The 20,709-nt window shown below is 45.2% G+C and overlaps 1 protein-coding gene across 1 annotated transcript in view; it reads left to right on the plus strand.

Moving 5' to 3' along the window:
- Nucleotides 1-20,709, plus strand: part of LOC115200604 (anthrax toxin receptor 2-like) — a 115,161-nt gene that overhangs the window by 26,098 nt on the left and 68,354 nt on the right. The window contains exons 9-11 of the mRNA XM_029763781.1: nucleotides 688-757; nucleotides 11,460-11,538; nucleotides 12,850-12,945. Of these exons, the coding sequence (XP_029619641.1) occupies nucleotides 688-757; nucleotides 11,460-11,538; nucleotides 12,850-12,945 (245 nt within the window). The remainder of the gene's footprint in view (nucleotides 1-687; nucleotides 758-11,459; nucleotides 11,539-12,849; nucleotides 12,946-20,709) is intronic.

Genomic DNA, 20,709 nt, shown 5'->3' on the forward strand with positions numbered 1-20,709 from the left:
TCCCCCACCCTCCCCCTCTCTCTCCCCCACCCTCCCCCTCTCTCTCCCCCACCCTCCCCCTCTCTCTCTCCCACCCTCCCCCTCTCTCTCTCCCCCTCTCTCTCCCCCACCCTCCCCCTCTCTCCCACCCTCCCCCTCTCTCTCTCCCCCTCTCTCTCCCCTCCCTCTCTCCCCCTCCCTCTCTCCCCCTCCCTCTCTCCCCCCTCTCTCTCCCCCTCCCTCTCTCCCCCACCCTCCCCCTCTCTCTCCCCCCTCTCTCTCCCCCACCCTCCCCCTCTCCCCCACCCTCCCCCTCTCTCCCACCCTCCCCCTCTCTCTCCCCCTCTCTCTCCCCCTCTCTCTCCCCCCTCTCTCTCCCCCACCCTCCCCCTCTCTCTCCCCTCTCTCTCTCCCCCCTCTCTCTCTCCCCCTCTCTCCCCCCTCCCCTCCTCTCTCCCCCTCTCTCTCTCCCCTCTCCTCTCTCCCCCTCCCTCTCTCCCCCACCCTCCCCCACTCTCCCCCTCTACCATTTCCCTTTTGTCCCATTTTTCCTCATGACAAATGTCTTGACTATACTACTGTATATTCTGCAAGTCAACTGTGTGTGTGTGTGTCTATGTGTGAGTCTGTGTGTGTGTGTGTGTGTGTGAGAGTCTGAGTGTGAGTGTAGTAGTGTGCAGGGAAGTCATTCTAGTCTTTATTTTCCAGATCAGAAGCCAAGTGTTGTGCGGAACGATTATCTCCTGTGTCCTGCACCTGTGCTGTATGCAGTCGGACAGTAAGTAGTGTGTGTGTGTGTGTGTGTGTGTGTGTGTGTGTGTGTGTGTGTGTTAACACATCCCCACTGACATTCCAAAACCGTACCGGTGTCTGTATGTCGTTAAATCAAGCCAGCCCTCACATACTTTCCAGTATTTGAAAGCATTTGAGATATGTATTTAACCCATGGTCTGCCAAAAAACAGAAAGGCACTGCAGAGCTCAATAACTCAAATTGAGTATGTAGAGATTATTCTTCCCTCACGGGTTTTAATCCTCAAACCCAACAGCACCTTCTACTTATGTTCTCTCTGACTCCAATCTAAAATAGTTTGATTGTATTGAGGGGAAATGTGGTTCCAGAACATATCAAGATTAGAAACCTTCCATGAGATTTTTTTTTTTTTTAATGTATAGCAAGTTTGTCTACTCACAATCCAACAGTAACATCATCTCATATAATCCACTCAAATTTTCTAATCCAAAACTGCTGTTGATAACATGTTTTGTTGCAATTGTCCTTTGGTATTAAAGTTTTCAATGTCGAATTGACCCTATTTCTCCTTCGTTATAGAGCACACTGGGTCAGGGCCCGTATTCACAAAGAGTCTTAGAGAAGGAGTGCTAATCTCACATCAGTTTTGCCTGTTAGATCATGACGACTCGGAGGGAAGACCTGATCCTAGGTCAGTACTCGTTCTTTGAGACTCTTTGTGAATACGTGACCTGACAGAACCTGATCTCCTCCTGCTCCTGTTATGTGAAGAGTCTTGCTTAATTAACTCTTGGCATGGCCACGGTGACCCATTAAGTAGTTAGCTGTTAGGCCTGGTACAGCGGGCTGGGGCGGGCCTGGGATAGTGGGTAAACACATCTGTTCTGGGGCTTTAAAGGGTTGTGTGACAGATGCAGCGATTCCCTTCTCCACGCTGTCTTCATTTAAATAATTCACCAAGCTACTGTGACAATCCCCTTTCCTGCCCATCCCTGCCCCCCCCCGGACCACCTGCATCATGGAATCATGGAACGTCTGAAAGTTGTGTCTCCGACTCCGTCCATCTGTCTGCCTCTCTGCTGTCTCCGTCGATGGTGATGCTGGGGGGGGGTGATTGGTTTGATCGGTTGGTTAGGATGGACGCTAGCAGAGGAAAAAGCCTGTATAGCGTTGAAGATGGATTATATTGGCCAAGAGTATTGAGCTTTTTGTGGTGCTTTGTGTTCTCTGGTCTGGTCTATAACATGTGGTTTGGTCTATAACATGTCTATAACATGTGGTTTGGTCTATAACATGTGGTGTGGTCTATAACATGTGGTTTGGTCTATAACATGGGGTCTGGTCTATAACATATGGTTTGGTCTATAACATGTCTATAACATGGGGTTTGGTCTATAACATGTCTATAACATGGGGTTTGGTCTATAACATGTGGTTTGGTCTATAACATGGGGTTTGGTCTAAGGCATGTTGTCCTTATAGGCGACTATTGTATGTGTGCCTGGTTGGTAGTTAGTAGGTACAGACTTCAGATTTGGCCAATAGATATGGACTATAGACATGGCCTATATATAGATATGGCCTATAGATATGGTCTATAGATATGGCCTATAGATATGGCTGTTTGGTTGGTTGTTATAAAGACAGACCAAACTTTATTTGACCATGAGAGGGAATTTATCTATCACATATAAGAGCAATAGAAAATGTAGAAAACAAATGTCCATTCAAGCATCATATACAATACACATTCCATATACAATACACATTCCATATACAATACACATTCCATATACAATACACATTCCATATACAGTACACATTCCATATACAGTACACATTCCATATACAGTACACATTCTATATACAGTACACATTCCATATACAGTACACATTCCATATACAGTACACATTCCATATACAATACACATTCCATATACAGTACACATTCCATATACAGTACACATTCCATATACAATACACGTTCCATATACAATACACGTTCCATATACAATACACGTTCCATATACAATACACGTTCCATATACACGTTCCATATACAATACACGTTCCATATACAGTACACGTTCCATATACAGTACACGTTCCATATACAATACACGTTCCATATACAGTACACGTTCCATATACAGTACACGTTCCATGTACAGTACACGTTCCATGTACAGTACACGTTCCATGTACAATACACGTTCCATGTACAGTACACGTTCCATGTACAGTACACGTTCCATGTACAGTACACGTTCCATATACAATACACGTTCCATATACAATACACATTCCATGTACAGTACACATTCATTTTACATTTTAGTCATTTAGCAGACGCTCTTATCCAGAGCGACTTACAGTAGTGAATGCATACATTTAATTTCATGCATTTAAAAAAAAATGTTTTTTGTACTTGCCCCCCGTGGGAATCGAACCCACAACCCTGGCGTTGCACACACCATGCTGGCGTTGCAAACACCATGCTCTACCAACTGAGTCACAGTACACATCCCATATACAATACATGTTCCATTGTCTAGTTTAGTTTTTCTATGTTGTTATGTTCTAGTTTTGTATTTCTATGTTGGGTTGTTCTAGTTTTTCTATTTCTATGTTGGGCTTTGTTTGGGGTGATCTCCAATTAGAGGCAGCTGGTCATCGTTGTCTCTAATTGGAGGTCATATTTAAGTTGGTGTTTGTCCCACCTGGGTTTGTGGGAGATTATCTATGAGTCAATATATGTTTCACCTCTGCGTCACGGTTTGTTGTTTTTTTTCATTCAGTTTATTTACATGTATCGCATAGTTTCACAGTGTAAATAAAATGTGGAACGACACACACGCTGCACTTTGGTCCGCTCCTCGTTTCGACAACCGTGACATCCATATACAATACACGTTCCATATACAATACACGTTCCATATACAGTACACGTTCCATATACAGTACACATTCCATATACAATACACATTCCATATACAGTACACATTCTATATACAATACACATTCCATATACAATACACATTCCATATACAGTACACATTCCATATACAATACACATTCCATATACAATACACATTCCATATACAGTACACATTCCATATACAGTACACATTCCATATACAGTACACATTCCATATACAATACACATTCCATATACAGTACACATTCCATATACAATACACATTCCATATACAATACACATTCCATATACAGTACACATTCCATATACAGTACACGTTCCATATACAGTACACGTTCCATATACAGTACACGTTCCATATACAGTACACGTTCCATATACAATACACGTTCCATATACAGTACACGTTCCATATACAGTACACGTTCCATATACAATACACGTTCCATATACAGTACACGTTCCATATACAGTACACGTTCCATATACAATACACATTCCATATACAGTACACATTCCATATACAGTACACATTCCATATACAGTACACATTCCATATACAGTACACATTCCATATACAGTACACATTCCATATACAGTACACATTCCATATACAGTACACATTCCATATACCATAGTGGTTCAGTCAATTGGTGGTGGCACGGGTCTCATCTGTGGTGACAGCTGTGTCATGGTTCAGTCCTTGAACACAAGCATCTGTTGGTGGCCCTAACCCTCTCCCCCTTCCCCTCTCCACCATATCGCTCCATTAGGTAGGTGCCCCCCATGTGTCCTCCTGTCCCTTAACCCCCCCCCCATGTGTTGATGATAACAAGGTTGCATGGTGGAGCGCTTGGTCCTCCGTGTCTCACCTGGTGTTCACACAACAACGGTGGAGGGTAAAAGAAAACTTAAGGGCCTGGCTGACACCTGGTTGACACCTGGCAACGGACAGGACAGGACAGGACAGGCCAGGACAGGACAGGACAGGACAGGACAGCTAGCTAATGCAGCAAGCCTCATGAATAATGGAACAGGACAATCGGATGACGCTCCGCCGGGCTGCCGACCGTGTCAGTTGTCCAATTGGTGCCATTTTTGATGTCAAAGCCGTAAACATCTCTGGGTCGTTGAAAAGTGGAGCGTCTCTTGGTGGAGCATTGGGGATCTGTCTTCCTGTAACGTTAACATCAGGTGGTGTGACCGATATTATTTTCTTGGCCCAATGTAAAGACTCTCGAGTTGAGCCCTGTGTCCTGAAGGTAAAGAATGGGATCCCAATGGGAATACCCGACTGTGGACGTATGATTCAATACCTTAAGTGATACAACAAAAACCTGGAGGCTATGTATCGACTAATATGCACAGCAAGTCATGAGTAGCAATCCAAATATTTATCAGGTTTAATAGTTCAGAGGAAACTCATGTTGAAGAGGAGAAATAGCATAACCTTAGTTTGTGGGTGCGGTCAACAACATCCTGTTCCACAAAAGCAACAAAAAAAAAACAGGTAAATAATACATGGACATATCCTTCTGTCGCTCTGTCTCTTCTTATAACTGGTGATGCTATAAAACCCTGTGAATGACAGTTGAAGGCAGGGCCCCAGCTGTTAGGTTGAGCTGGGGTTATGTCTGAATAGATGGGAGACGAGAGGGGGAAATGTCATGCCAGAGGTAAAATGGGCAGGGGGATCACTCTAAGGGATCACTCTAAAACCCTGTAAAGACTGACACATGTTCCCAGGGACATCAAGACAGACGATCCAGGCCTCTCCTCTCTTTGTATCACTGGAGATCTCTAAACTGGGATATGGACAAACCTGGGTTCAACCTCTATTTGAAATCATTCCAAATACTTTTATCTAGGCTTGCCTGGCTGACTGGATCAATTGAACAGTCCCAAGACTATACATTCTGCAGATCCGGCACTCCAGGCAGAATAGAGCAAACTTCTCTTTCCCTCCTACTCTAGTGGTCTCTGTGTCTAGTGGAAACTTCTCTTCCCCTCCTACTCTAGTGGTCTCTGTGTCTAGTGGAAACTTCTCTTTCCCTCCTACTCTAGTGGTCTCTGTGTCTAGTGGAAACTTCTCTTTCCCTCCTACTCTAGTGGTCTCTGTGTCTAGTGGAAACTTCTCTTTCCCTCCTACTCTAGTGGTCTCTGTGTCTAGTGGAAACCTCTCTTCCCCTCCTACTCTAGTGGTCTCTGTGTCTAGTGGAAACTTCTCTTTCCCTCCTACTCTAGTGGTCTCTGTGTCTAGTGGAAACTTCTCTTTCCCTCCTACTCTAGTGGTCTCTGTGTCTAGTGGAAACCTCTCTTCCCCTCCTACTCTAGTGGTCTCTGTGTCTAGTGGAAACTTCTCTTTACCTCCTACTCTAGTGGTCTCTGTGTCTAGTGGAAACTTCTCTTTCCCTCCTACTCTAGTGGTCTCTGTGTCTAGTGGAAACTTCTCTTTCCCTCCTACTCTAGTGGTCTCTGAGTCTAGTGGAAACTTCTCTTTCCCTCCTACTCTAGTGGTCTCTGAGTCTAGTGGAAACTTCTCTTTATCTCCTACTCTAGTGGTCTCTGAGCTGCGATGTGGAAACTTCTCTTTCCCTCCTACTCTAGTGGTCTCTGAGTCTAGTGGAAACTTCTCTTTCCCTCCTACTCTAGTGGTCTCTGAGTCTAGTGGAAACTTCTCTTTATCTCCTACTCTAGTGGTCTCTGAGCTGCGATGTGGAAACTTCTCTTCCCCTCCTACTCTAGTGGTCTCTGAGTCTAGTGGAAACTTCTCTGTCCCTCCTACTCTAGTGGTCTCTGAGTCTAGTGGAAACTTCTCTTCCCCTCCTACTCTAGTGGTCTCTGAGCTGCGATGTGGAAACTTCTCTTCCCCTCCTACTCTAGTGGTCTCTGTGTCTAGTGGAAACTTCTCTTCCCCTCCTACTCTAGTGGTCTCTGTGTCTAGTGGAAACCTCTCTTTACCTCCTACTCTAGTGGTCTCTGTGTCTAGTGGAAACCTCTCTTCCCCTCCTACTCTAGTGGTCTCTGTGTCTAGTGGAAACTTCTCTTTCCCTCCTACTCTAGTGGTCTCTGTGTCTAGTGGAAACTTCTCTTCCCCTCCTACTCTAGTGGTCTCTGTGTCTAGTGGAAACTTCTCTTTCCCTCCTACTCTAGTGGTCTCTGTGTCTAGTGGAAACTTCTCTTTACCTCCTACTCTAGTGGTCTCTGTGTCTAGTGGAAACTTCTCTTTCCCTCCTACTCTAGTGGTCTCTGTGTCTAGTGGAAACTTCTCTTTCCCTCCTACTCTAGTGGTCTCTGTGTCTAGTGGAAACTTCTCTTTCCCTCCTACTCTAGTGGTCTCTGTGTCTAGTGGAAACTTCTCTTCCCCTCCTACTCTAGTGGTCTCTGTGTCTAGTGGAAACTTCTCTTCCCCTCCTACTCTAGTGGTCTCTGTGTCTAGTGGAAACCTCTCTTTACCTCCTACTCTAGTGGTCTCTGAGTCTAGTGGCTTCTGTCGGAGCGCCTCGTTGTCCTGCGTGACGCTAAGCGCTAGTGATACGATACAGCTGGATGATCTCCGGTGTCACTAATGGCTTTCCAACTTTTCCTTAAAGACAGGAAAATTGAGGAGGGTGAATTATTCAGGGTTGAACATATTGCGGAGGATGGCTGTCACTAAGAGTTGTGGAAACGTCGCTCCTCTGGAGGACGCGTGGCAGAGCTCCTGACAGAATAGAGGAAACTCTTTGAACTCTGAAGAGAGGGATTGTGGTACGGAACGAACCTCAAGAGTGGGTGATCAAACGTTAGGCCAAACACATGTTTAAGTTTTCATTCCATTCAAGTGTCTGCAATGTAACGTGTGTTTGTTTGCAGTCATCTTGGCCTGGTCATGCAAAAGGGATATTACTTCTGGTTAAATAAAATCTACAGGATATTGTATGTATAAATAAAGGATGATCGCTTTTTTGGAGAAAGAATCGTAGAAAAAGATGGTGCTCGTGAAACTAATCAAAATATTGTTTTAATTTCAATCCAATTATTTCAGAGTGATGATGTCCTCACAAAAAAAGTATGCTCTCACAATCACAATATTAGTTTTTGTGTTACTCAAAAAAATGAATGTTGAAATTGACTTACATCTATGTAAGAGGAACATATTTTTTGTCCTGTTTGTGCAACAGTAACTCTCACCAACTACACAGAAAAAAATATATAAACGCAACACTCAACAATTTCAAAACTGTTACTGAGTTACAGTTCATATGAGGGAATCAGTCAATTTGAAATAAATTCATTAGGCCCTAAATTATGGATTTCACATGACTGGGAATACAGATAGGCATCTGTTGGTGACAGACCTTTAAAAAAAGAAAAAGGTATGGGAGTGGATCAGAAAACCAGTCAGTATCTGCTGTGACCATTTGCCTCATGCGGCTCATCTCCTTCACATAGAGTTGATCAGGCTGTTGATTGTGATATTATTAAGTTGTTGGTGCATATACACTGAGTGAACAAAACATTAGGAACACCTTCCTAATATTGAGTTGCACCCCCCTCTTTGCCCTCAAAACAGCCTCAATTCGTCGAGGCATGGACTCTAAACATTGTCGAAAGAGTTGTTGACTTCAATGATTCCCACAGTTGTGTCGAGTTGACTAGATGACCTTTGGGTGGTGGACCATTCTTGATACACACAGGAAACTGTTGAGCATGAAAAACTCAGCAGCGTTGCAGTTCTTCACACACTCAAACCGGTGTGCCTGGCACCTACCACCAAACCCCGTTCAAAGGCACTTCAATCTTTTGTCTTACCCATGCACCCTCAGAATGGCACACATACACAATCCATGTCTCAATTGTTTCTAGGCTTAAAAATCCTTCTTTAACCTGTCTCCTCCCCTTCCTCTACACTGATTGAAGTGGATTTAACAAGTGACCTCAGTAAGGGATCATAACTTGCACCTGGATTCAGCTGGTCAGTCTATGTCATGGAAAGAGCAAGTGTTCCTAATGTTTTGTCCACTCAGTGTAAAACCGGTAATGGTCAATAGTAGAAAAAGAGAATGTCCATGGCTTAAATCACATTATTAATTCTAAGAGAGCGGACCTTCTCTTTGTCTTCTTTCTCTATTTCTTCTAAAGCCGAGTCACAGACACGGCCCCTCCTAAATGTGTTCCACAATACCATTCAAAGCCGAGTCACAGACACGGCCCCTCCTAAATGTGTTCCACAATACCAGTCAAAGCCGAGTCACAGACACGGCCCCTCCTAAATGTGTTCCACAATACCAGTCAAAGCCAAGTCACAGACACGGCCCCTCCTAAATGTGTTCCACAATACCAGTCAATGCCGAGTCACAGACACGGCCCCTCCTAAATGTGTTTCACAATACCAGTCAAAGCCGAGTCACAGACACGGCCCCTCCTAAATGTGTTCCACAATACCAGTCAAAGCCGAGTCACAGACACGGCCCCTCCTAAATGTGTTCCACAATACCAGTCAAAGCCGAGTCACAGACACGGCCCCTCCTAAATGTGTTTCACAATACCAGTCAAAGCCGAGTCACAGACACGGCCCCTCCTAAATGTGTTCCACAATACCAGTCAAAGCCAAGTCACAGACACGGCCCCTCCTAAATGTGTTCCACAATACCAGTCAAAGCCAAGTCACAGACACGGCCCCTCCTAAATGTGTTCCACAATACCAGTCAAAGCCAAGTCACAGACACGGCCCCTCCTAAATGTGTTTCACAATACCAGTCAAAGCCAAGTCACAGACACGGCCCCTCCTAAATGTGTTTCACAATACCAGTCAACGCCAAGTCACAGACACGGCCCCTCCTAAATGTGTTCCACAATACCAGTCAAAGCCGAGTCACAGACACGGCCCCTCCTAAATGTGTTCCACAATACCAGTCAAAGCCGAGTCACAGACACGGCCCCTCCTAAATGTGTTTCACAATACCAGTCAAAGCCGAGTCACAGACACGGCCCCTCCTAAATGTGTTTCACAATACCAGTCAAAGCCAAGTCACAGACACGGCCCCTCCTAAATGTGTTCCACAATACCAGTCAAAGCCGAGTCACAGACACGGCCCCTCCTAAATGTGTTTCACAATACCATTCAAAGCCGAGTCACAGACACGGCCCCTCCTAAATGTGTTCCACAATACCAGTCAAAGCCGAGTCACAGACACGGCCCCTCCTAAATGTGTTCCACAATACCAGTCAAAGCCGAGTCACAGACACGGCCCCTCCTAAATGTGTTTCACAATACCAGTCAAAGCCGAGTCACAGACACGGCCCCTCCTAAATGTGTTTCACAATACCAGTCAAAGCCGAGTCACAGACACGGCCCCTCCTAAATGTGTTCCACAATACCAGTCAAAGCCGAGTCACAGACACGGCCCCTCCTAAATGTGTTCCACAATACCAGTCAAAGCCAAGTCACAGACACGGCCCCTCCTAAATGTGTTCCACAATACCAGTCAAAGCCAAGTCACAGACACGGCCCCTCCTAAATGTGTTTCACAATACCAGTCAAAGCCAAGTCACAGACACGGCCCCTCCTAAATGTGTTTCACATACCAGTCAACGCCAAGTCACAGACACGGCCCCTCCTAAATGTGTTCCACAATACCAGTCAAAGCCGAGTCACAGACACGGCCCCTCCTAAATGTGTTCCACAATACCAGTCAAAGCCGAGTCACAGACACGGCCCCTCCTAAATGTGTTTCACAATACCAGTCAAAGCCGAGTCACAGACACGGCCCCTCCTAAATGTGTTTCACAATACCAGTCAAAGCCAAGTCACAGACACGGCCCCTCCTAAATGTGTTCCACAATACCAGTCAAAGCCAAGTCACAGACACGGCCCCTCCTAAATGTGTTCCACAATACCAGTCAAAGCCAAGTCACAGACACGGCCCCTCCTAAATGTGTTTCACAATACCATTCAAAGCCGAGTCACAGACACGGCCCCTCCTAAATGTGTTCCACAATACCAGTCAAAGCCGAGTCACAGACACGGCCCCTCCTAAATGTGTTCCACAATACCAGTCAAAGCCGAGTCACAGACACGGCCCCTCCTAAATGTGTTCCACAATACCAGTCAAAGCCAAGTCACAGACACGGCCCCTCCTAAATGTGTTCCACAATACCAGTCAAAGCCGAGTCACAGACACGGCCCCTCCTAAATGTGTTCCACAATACCAGTCAAAGCCAAGTGGACAGGAACAAAAAACATGAGACGTAGTCTTTTATTTTTTTTAAATGGACATACATCCATCATTTAATTAGTGAGTGTGGAAATAGGAAAGGCGATATAAAGATTGAATAAGGGGGGGGGGGGGGTTCAGGCGATTTAAATTCCAGTACCATACTAGCGGACAGTAGGACAGATAGTCAGGCGGCAGCTCATCTGTTGGAGCCGCAGGAGAATAGAAGGCCCAAGGCAGAGCCCAGGGCAAAACCAACAGCACAGAGAGAACACACACATACCTTCATCCCCCACACACACAGCCAGGCGAACAATCAGACCAGACAATAGACAGTGTTTTACATATTTCTTAATTTTGGGGTTGGGGGGGATTTCAGGCGTTTCAGTCGTTCCGTTTCCTGCTTAAAGACATGGTAATTGGATCTGGCATAATGGACATACGGAAATAGCTCTGCCGTTCATCATTAGGGTTTTAATTGCGCCATTTTGAACTCGTTCCCCTCGTGAAAAATAAGTCATACACAGGCCCCCACCCCTATTTAGGGCTATTGTGATGTTAAACAGTATGTGTTGTGCTTGTCTTTCTAGGTCCATGGATGTCCTGATAAGTCTGAACCATGGAAAGTCCTTCATCCTTAGTGCCTTCACCATCTACGCCACAACATGTGTGAGTTTTACATTGTCCAATATCTGTCTTCCCTGTGGCTCAGTTGGTAGAGCATGGCGTTTGCAATGCCAGTGTGGTGTGTGCAATGCCAGGGTTGTGGGTTCGATTCCCACGGGGGGGGCAGTACAAAAAAAATGCATGAAATGAAATGTATGCATTCACTACTGTAAGTGGCTCTGGATAAGAGCGTCTGCTAAATGACTACAATGTACATCTGTTAATAAAAGAGTAAAACAGTCTATATTTATCTACACCAGTCTATATTTATCTACACCAGTCTATATTTATCTACACCAGTCTATATTTATCTACACCAGTCTATATTTATCTACACCAGTCTATATTTATCTACACCTTGTGTTACAAACTGAGCCACATGGGACCTATGTGCATACCTCTAACTGGTCTTATCTGTCTATTGTATGACTGGTCTATGTCTTAACATATGACCTCTGATTGGTCTATTCAGTCTAACATATGACCTCTGATTGGTCTATGTCTTAACATATGACCTCTGATTGGTCTATTCGGTCTAACATATGACCTCTGATTGGTCTATTCGGTCTAACATATGACCTCTGATTGGTCTATTCGGTCTAACATATGAGCTCTGATTTGTCTATTCAGTCTAACATGTGACCTCTGATTGGTCTGTTCGGTCTAACATATGACCTCTGATTGGTCTATTCGGTCTAACATATGAGCTCTGATTTGTCTATTCGGTCTAACATGTGACCTCTGATTGGTCTGTTCGGTCTAACATATGACCTGATTGGTCTATTCGGTCTAACATATGACCTCTGATTGGTCTATTCAGTCTAACATATGACCTCTGATTGGTCTATTCGGTCTAACATATGACCTCTAATTGGTCTATTCAGTCTAACATATTGACCTCTGATTGGTCTATTCGGTCTAACATATGACCTCTGATTGGTCTATTCGGTCTAACATATGACCTCTGATTGGTCTATTCGGTCTAACATATGACCTCTGATTAGTCTATTCGGTCAAACATATGTCCTCTGATTAGTCTATTCGGTCTAACATATGACCTCTGATTGGTCTATTCAGTCTAACATATGACCTCTGATTGGTCTATTCGGTCTAACATATGACCTCTTATTGGTCTATTCGGTCTAACATATGACCTCTGATTGGTCTAACATATGTCCTCTGATTAGTCTATTCGGTCAAACATATGACCTCTGATTGGTCTATTCGGTCAAACATATGACCTCTGATTAGTCTATTCGGTCTAACATATGACCTCTGATTGGTCTAACGTGTATTTTTCTCTTCCTGTGTCAGTCGGACGGCTTGGCTGTAGCCATAGTGTTCCTGCTGCTGTTGTTACTGGCAGCGTTAGCAGCCGCGTGGTGGTTCTGGCCTCTGTGCTGCACTGTGGTGAGTCTATAATATAATAACATACAACACTGACACATTTATAACATACAGAGATGCTACTACCCTGGTGGTTCATTTATAACATACAGAGATGCTCCTACCCTGGTGGTTCATTTATAACATACAGAGATGATCCTACCCTGGTGGTTCATTTATAACATACAGAGATGATCCTACCCTGGTGGTTCATTTATAACATACAGAGATGGTCCTACCCTGGTGGTTCATTTATAACATACAGAGATGATCCTACCCTGGTGGTTCATTTATAACATACAGAGATGGTCCTACCCTGGTGGTTCATTTATAACATACAGAGATGATCCTACCCTGGTGGTTCATTTATAACATACAGAGATGATCCTACCCTGGTGGTTCATTTATAACATACAGAGATGATCCTACCCTGGTGGTTCATTTATAACATACAGAGATGTTCCTGCCCTGGTGGTTCATTTACAACATACAGAGATTATCCTGCCCTGGTGGTTCATTTATACATTTATAACATACAGAGATGATCCTACCCTGGTGGTTCATTTATACATTTATAACATACAGAGATGATCCTGCCCTGGTGGTTCATTTATACATTTATAACATACAGAGATGTTCCTGCCCTGGTGGTTCATTTATAACATACAGAGATGATCCTACCCTGGTGGTTCATTTATACATTTATAACATACAGAGATGATCCTACCCTGGTGGTTCATTTATACATTTATAACATACAGAGATGATCCTACCCTGGTGGTTCATTTATAACATACAGAGATGTTCCTGCCCTGGTGGTTCATTTATAACATACAGAGATGATCCTACCCTGGTGGTTCATTTATACATTTATAACATACAGAGATGATCCTACCCTGGTGGTTCATTTGTACATTTATAACATACAGATATTTATTTATTTATATTTATCTAGGCAAGTCAGTTAAGAACAAATTCTTATTTTCAATGACAGCCCAGGAACAGTGGGTTAACTGCCTTGTTCAGGGGCAGAACGACAGTTTTTTTTTTTACCTTGTCAGCTCGGGGATTCGATATTGCAACCTTTCGGTTACTAGTCGGTTACTAGTCCAACCCTCTAACCACTAGGCTACCTGCCGGTCCTGCCCTGGGATTCATTTACACATTTACAACATACAGAAATGGTCCTGCCCTGGTGGTTAATTTGTATTAAAAAACACAGAACATAATTGAAATGTTTTGTCATGCGCCAATTTGTTGAGTAAGTACTGTATGACACTACTAAAATACTACTTCTTTACCCTGGAAGTTGTCTCTGTGTATTCTGTAATATACTCCTCAATGTGCCCTTCCTGTGTCAGCAAGCTGCAGAATATACTGTAAGCAACTTAAAACAATCACTGTAAAACCCTAATGTCCCTCTTAACTACAAGTCTCTGTTTCAACAGAGGATTGTATATCAATGAGAATGAACTGTATATATAAAGGTTACATGACAGCGTAAACACAGAACCTGTCTGGCTCTGGAAATGATCCGTGTAGTTAAGATATGCCAACCCAGTCAAACCCTTAGCCAAAAGCCATTACTATAACCATGCCCCAGCATCAGGCCTTCCCTCCCTGTGGGATGATGCCAGGTAAACTCAACCATCACGGACAAGCCAGTCATGAATGGTTGTGCTCGTGCCAGCCATGCTCTGCGGTCTCCACATTGTTCAAGAGCTCAGCTGAGGTGAGGTGGTTGGTATTGGCAGGCAGCCAGCTCCACTGTTAAACTCTTCTTCACCCCCGTTTGACCTCATACTGCCTGCAAAGAGCTGCACAGCACCACAGAGGAAGAGGCTCGAACAGGAAGGGAACAGAGAGTAGTAACCATAGCGATAGATATATGTGTTCTATTTAAATCTGAGAACTTTACCACATCCTGTATCTGGAAACAGTAGAGCCTGTTTAGTGTGGTGTGGCTCTGCTCTTCCAGGAAGCAATTCTCTTCTTGTTTTTTGTTTTTTTTGCCGCAGATTTTTCTATTCCCCTTCTCGTGCTTCATATTATGATGGTTTGTTCGGTTGATATTAAATATCTCTTTCATAGCCTTTGTTCACACCAAACCTTTTTTGTACATCATATATCATATTTTCATCCTTTGTGAAGAGTTTCAATATGTTTTTATGGAAGCTCATGGATTCTCAGTGCTTTGTCAACAGCATATCAATCTCCCCCTCCCACAACCCATTCCATATCTTCCTCTCTCCATTTAGAAAAGCCCCCAGTTTCCAGATGATGGTTTCAGGACATATATAATGCCTACAGATGGTATGTCCTTAGACCCCTTCTGGCCCCCTCTTCTATATGGGAACTCTGACCAACAGAAATATACCATCACCAAAACCATCACCAATACCATCACCAATCACCAATACCATCACCAATACCATCACCAATCACCAATACCATCACCAATACCATCACCAATCACCAATACCATCACCAATACCATCACCAATCACCAATACCATCACCAATCAACAATACCATTACCAATCACCAATACCATCACCAATACCATCACCAATACCATCACCAATACCACCACCAATCACCAATACCATCACCAATACCATCACCAATCACCAATAACATCACCAATCACCAATACCATCCCCAATCACCAATACCATCACCAATACCATCCCCAATCACCAATACCATCCCCAATCACCAATACCATCCCCAATCACCATCACCAATACCATCACCAACACCATCACCAATACCATCACCAATACCATCACCAATACAATCACCAATACCAACACCAAAACCATCACAATCACCATCACCAATACCATCACCAATACCATCACCAATACCATCACCAATACCTTCACCAATACCTTCACCAATACCTTCACCAATACCATCACCAATACCAACACCAAAACCATCACCAACATCACCAATCACCAACACCATCACCAATACCATCATCATCACCAATACCATCACCATACCATCACCAACACCATCAGCAACACCAATACCATCACCATACCAACACCATCAGTATCACCATCACGAATCACCAAAACCATAACCATCACCAATACCAATACCATCACCAATCAACAAACCATCACCAAAACCATCACCACCACCAAAACCACCACCAATCACCAACACCATTACCAACACCATCACCAACACCATCAGTATCACCAACACCAACACCACCACCATCAGTATCACCATCACCAACACCACCACCATCAGTATCACCATCACCAACACCATCACCAACAGTAGCCTCTAAATAATAAATAATACTGCCAATAATAATATGCGTCACCTCTCTTCGTCCAGGATGAGATGGGAGCATATTTTGGAAAACCAACAAAGACATTGCAATGTAAAGCCCCTGCAGCATGTCTGGCTGGGGATGTGTTTGTCTTGGTGTTGGAACTGCTGCTGCTCTCCATCAGGGACCTGGGGAGAGGAGGGGGGGAGAGGGAAGAGGAGGAGAGGGAAGAGGGGGAGAGGGATAGGGGGAAGGGGTAGAGGAGGAGAGGGAAGAGAGGGAGAGGAAGAGGGGGAGAGGGAGAGGGGGAGAGGAGGAGAGGGGGAAAGGAGGAGAGGGGTAGAGGAAGAGAGGGGAAAGGGGGAGAGGAAGAGGAGAGGGGAAAGGGGTAGTCTGTCAGGTTTCAGCTGGATTCAGAGTTACAGCAGTCAGGATGAGGCGGTGAGGATAGGTTGGGATGAGGACAGGATCTCACACACACACACACACACACACACACACACACACACACACACACACACACACACACAAACACACAAACATCTCTTTCCCACATTTAACCTTGCCGGGCACGCGGTCATGTAAACTGTGGTGCTGGTGGTGAATTAAGCCTTTATTTATGTTTATAGGAAATAAACACACAGAACTACACCCCTCCCTCTACCCTGATTGAACTACACCCCTCCCTGCTACCCCACAGAACTACACCCCTCCCTCCTACCCCACTGAACTACACCCCTCCCTCCTACCCTGATTGAACTACACCCCTCCCTGCTACCCCACTGAACTACACCCCTCCCTTCTACCCCACTGAACTACACCCCTCCCTTCTACCCCACTGAACTACACCCCTCCCTCCTACCCCACTAAACTACACCCCTCCCTCCTACCCCACAGAACTACACCCCTCCCTGCTACCCCACTGAGCTACACCCCTCCCTTCTACCCTGATTGAGCTACACCCCTCCCTCCTACCCCACTGAACTACACCCCTCCCTCTACCCTGATTGAACTACACCCCTCCTTTCTACCCTGATAGAGCTACACCCCTCCCTCCTACCCCACTGAACTACACCCCTCCCTGCTACCCCACTGAACTACACCCCTCCCTGCTACCCCACTGAACTACACCCCTCCCTGCTACCCCACTGAACTACACCCCTCCCTGCTACCCCACTGAACTACACCCCTCCCTCCTACCCTACTGAACTACACCCCTCCCTTCTACCCTGATTGAACTACACCCCTCCGTTCTACCCTGATTGAACTACACCCCTCCGTTCTACCCTGATTGAACTACATCCCTCCCTTCTACCCTGATTGAGCTACACCCCTCCCTCCTACCCCACTGAACTACACCCCTCCCTGCTACCCTGATATGAACTACCCCCTCCTACTACCCTGATATGAACTACCCCCTCCTCTTACCCTGATATGAACTACCCCCTCCTCTTACCCTGATATGAACTACCCCCTCCTCTTACCCTGATATGAACTACCCCCTCCTCTTACCCTGATATGAACTACCCCCTCCCCACTGAACTACACCCCTCCCTGCTACCCTACTGAACTACACCCCTCCCTTCTACCCTGATTGAACTACACCCCTCCGTTCTACCCTGATTGAACTACATCCCTCCCTTCTACCCTGATTGAGCTACACCCCTCCCTCCTACCCCACTGAACTACACCCCTCCCTGCTACCCTGATATGAACTACCCCCTCCTACTACCCTGATATGAACTACCCCCTCCTCTTACCCTGATATGAACTACCCCCTCCTCCTACCCTGATTAGAACTACATCCTCTCCTCCCCTGATATGAACTACCCCCTCCTACTACCCTGATATGAACTACCCCCTCTCCTCCCCTGATATGAACTACCCCTCTCCTACCCTGATATGAACTAAACCCCCCTCCTACCCTGATTGAACTACCCCCTCCTACTACCATGATATGAACTACCCCCCCTCCTACCCTGATATGAACTACCCCCTCCTTCTACCCTGCTACCCTGATATGAACTACCCCCTCCTACTACCCTGATATGAACTACCCCCTCCTCTTACCCTGATATGAACTACCCCCTCCTCCTACCCTGATTAGAACTACATCCTCTCCTCCCCTGATATGAACTACCCCCTCCTACTACCCTGATATGAACTACCCCCTCTCCTCCCCTGATATGAACTACCCCTCTCCTACCCTGATATGAACTAAACCCCCCTCCTACCCTGATTGAACTACCCCCTCCTACTACCCTGATATGAACTACCCCCCCTCCTACCCTGATATGAACTACCCCCCCTCCTACCCTGATATGAACTACCCCCTCCTTCTACCCTGATATGAACTACCCCCTCCTCTACCCTGATATGGACTACCCCCTCACCTACCCTGATATGAACTACCCCCCGCTACTACCCTGATGTGAACTATCCCCTCCTACTACCCTGATATGAACTACCCCCTCCTACTACCCTGATAAGAACTACCCCCTCCTACTACCCTGATATGAACTACCCCCTCCTACTACCCTGATATGAACTACCCCCTACTCCTACCCTGATGGGAACTACCCCCCCTACCCTGATATGAACTACCCCCTCCTCCCCTGATAAAACTACCCCCTCCTCCTACCCTGATATGAACTACCCCCTCCTCCTCTCCTGATGAAACTACCCCCTCCTACTACCCTGATATGAACTACCCCCTCCTACTACCCTGATATGAACTACCCCCTCTCCTACCCTGATAGGAACTACCCCCTCCTACTACCCTGATATGAACTACCCCCTCTCCTACTACCCTGATATGAACTACCCCCTCTCCTACCCTGATATGAACTACCCCCTCTCCTACCCTGATATGAACTACCCCCTTACTCCCTCCCCTGATATGAACTACCACTCTCCCCTGAATGTGTTGTTTTAATCCGTTTGTCATACAGGTATGTATGTGTGTTGTGGTGTGCTTAAAGACAAGGAGCACAATAAAAGCTTTCTGTCTTCTATTACATTGATGATGAGTGAGAGAATAGGCTGATGTTGTCACTCGGGAACAGGGTTCTACTGGGCAAGAGGGTTGAATAGTTCCTGTCCTGCTATGCCCTCGACCTGTCTTTCACCTCTTGTTATTATGCGTTTATTCAATAGTTCCTGTCAGATCGTGCTAAACTTTAACGTGTACAGTAGATCCTAAATGGAATCCCATTATGTGTAATCGCTGGCTACGTGAACATCCCTTAAAATCATTACCTTCAGCATTTCTCTCAAATAGGTTTAATTTGTCCGTAATGAAGTGCATCATTTATAATTTGCAAATATGCTACCTGCTACTGCATATGCCAGGATAAGCTGCTGAAACAGCTTGACTCATCATGGAGGGTTTAAACAGCTTGACTCATCATGGAGGGTTTAAACAGCTTGACTCAACATGGAGGGTTTAAACAGCTTGACTCATCATGGAGGGTTTAAACAGCTTGACTCATCATGGGAGGGTTTAAACAGCTTGACTCATCATGGAGGGTTTAAATCGCTTGAGTCAACATGGAGGATTTAAACAGCTTGACTCATCATGGAGGGTTTAAACAGCTTGACTCATGGAGGGTTTAAACAGTTTGACTCAACATGGAGGGTTTAAACAGCTTGACTCATCATGGAGGGTTTAAACAGCTTGACTCATCATGGGAGGGTTTAAACAGCTTGACTCATCATGGAGGGTTTAAACAGCTTGACTCAACATGGAGGGTTTAAACAGCTTGACTCATCATGGAGGGTTTAAATCGCTTGAGTCAACATGGAGGATTTAAACAGCTTGACTCATCATGGAGGGTTTAAACAGCTTGACTCATCATGGAGGGTTTAAACAGTTTGACTCAACATGGAGGGTTTAAACAGCTTGACTCATCATGGAGGGTTTAAACAGTTTGACTCATCATGGAGGGTTTAAACAGCTTGACTCAACATGAAGGGTTTAAACAGTTTGACTCAACATGGAGGGTTTAAACAGTTTGACTCAACATGGAGGGTTTAAACAGCTTGACTCATCATGGAGGGTTTAAACAGTTTGACTCATCATGGAGGGTTTAAACAGCTTGACTCAACATGAAGGGTTTAAACAGTTTGACTCAACATGGAGGGTTTTAACAGCTTGACTCAACATGGAGGGTTTCAACAGCTTGATTCAACGTGGAGGGTTCCAACAGTTTGACTCAACATGGGAGGGTTTAAACAGCTTGACTCAACATGGGAGGGTTTAAACAGCTTGACTCATCATGGAGGGTTTAAACAGCTTGACTCAACATGGGAGGGTTTAAAATGGGGGTAAAATGAATGGGATTACTATTAGCAACTCCAACTGGACAATTAACAGAGAGGGCTATATGGTTATGATGCCGTGTGTGGCTGTGATTGGTCAAGGGAACCCGGTGTTGGTGTTACAGCTTTGGGCCTGATCAGGCTGAATGTCAGATGGTGAAGTATTTAGTATT

The sequence above is a fragment of the Salmo trutta genome, chromosome 9 (genome assembly GCF_901001165.1).
Source record: "Salmo trutta chromosome 9, fSalTru1.1, whole genome shotgun sequence".
Classification (NCBI taxonomy): domain Eukaryota; kingdom Metazoa; phylum Chordata; class Actinopteri; order Salmoniformes; family Salmonidae; genus Salmo; species Salmo trutta.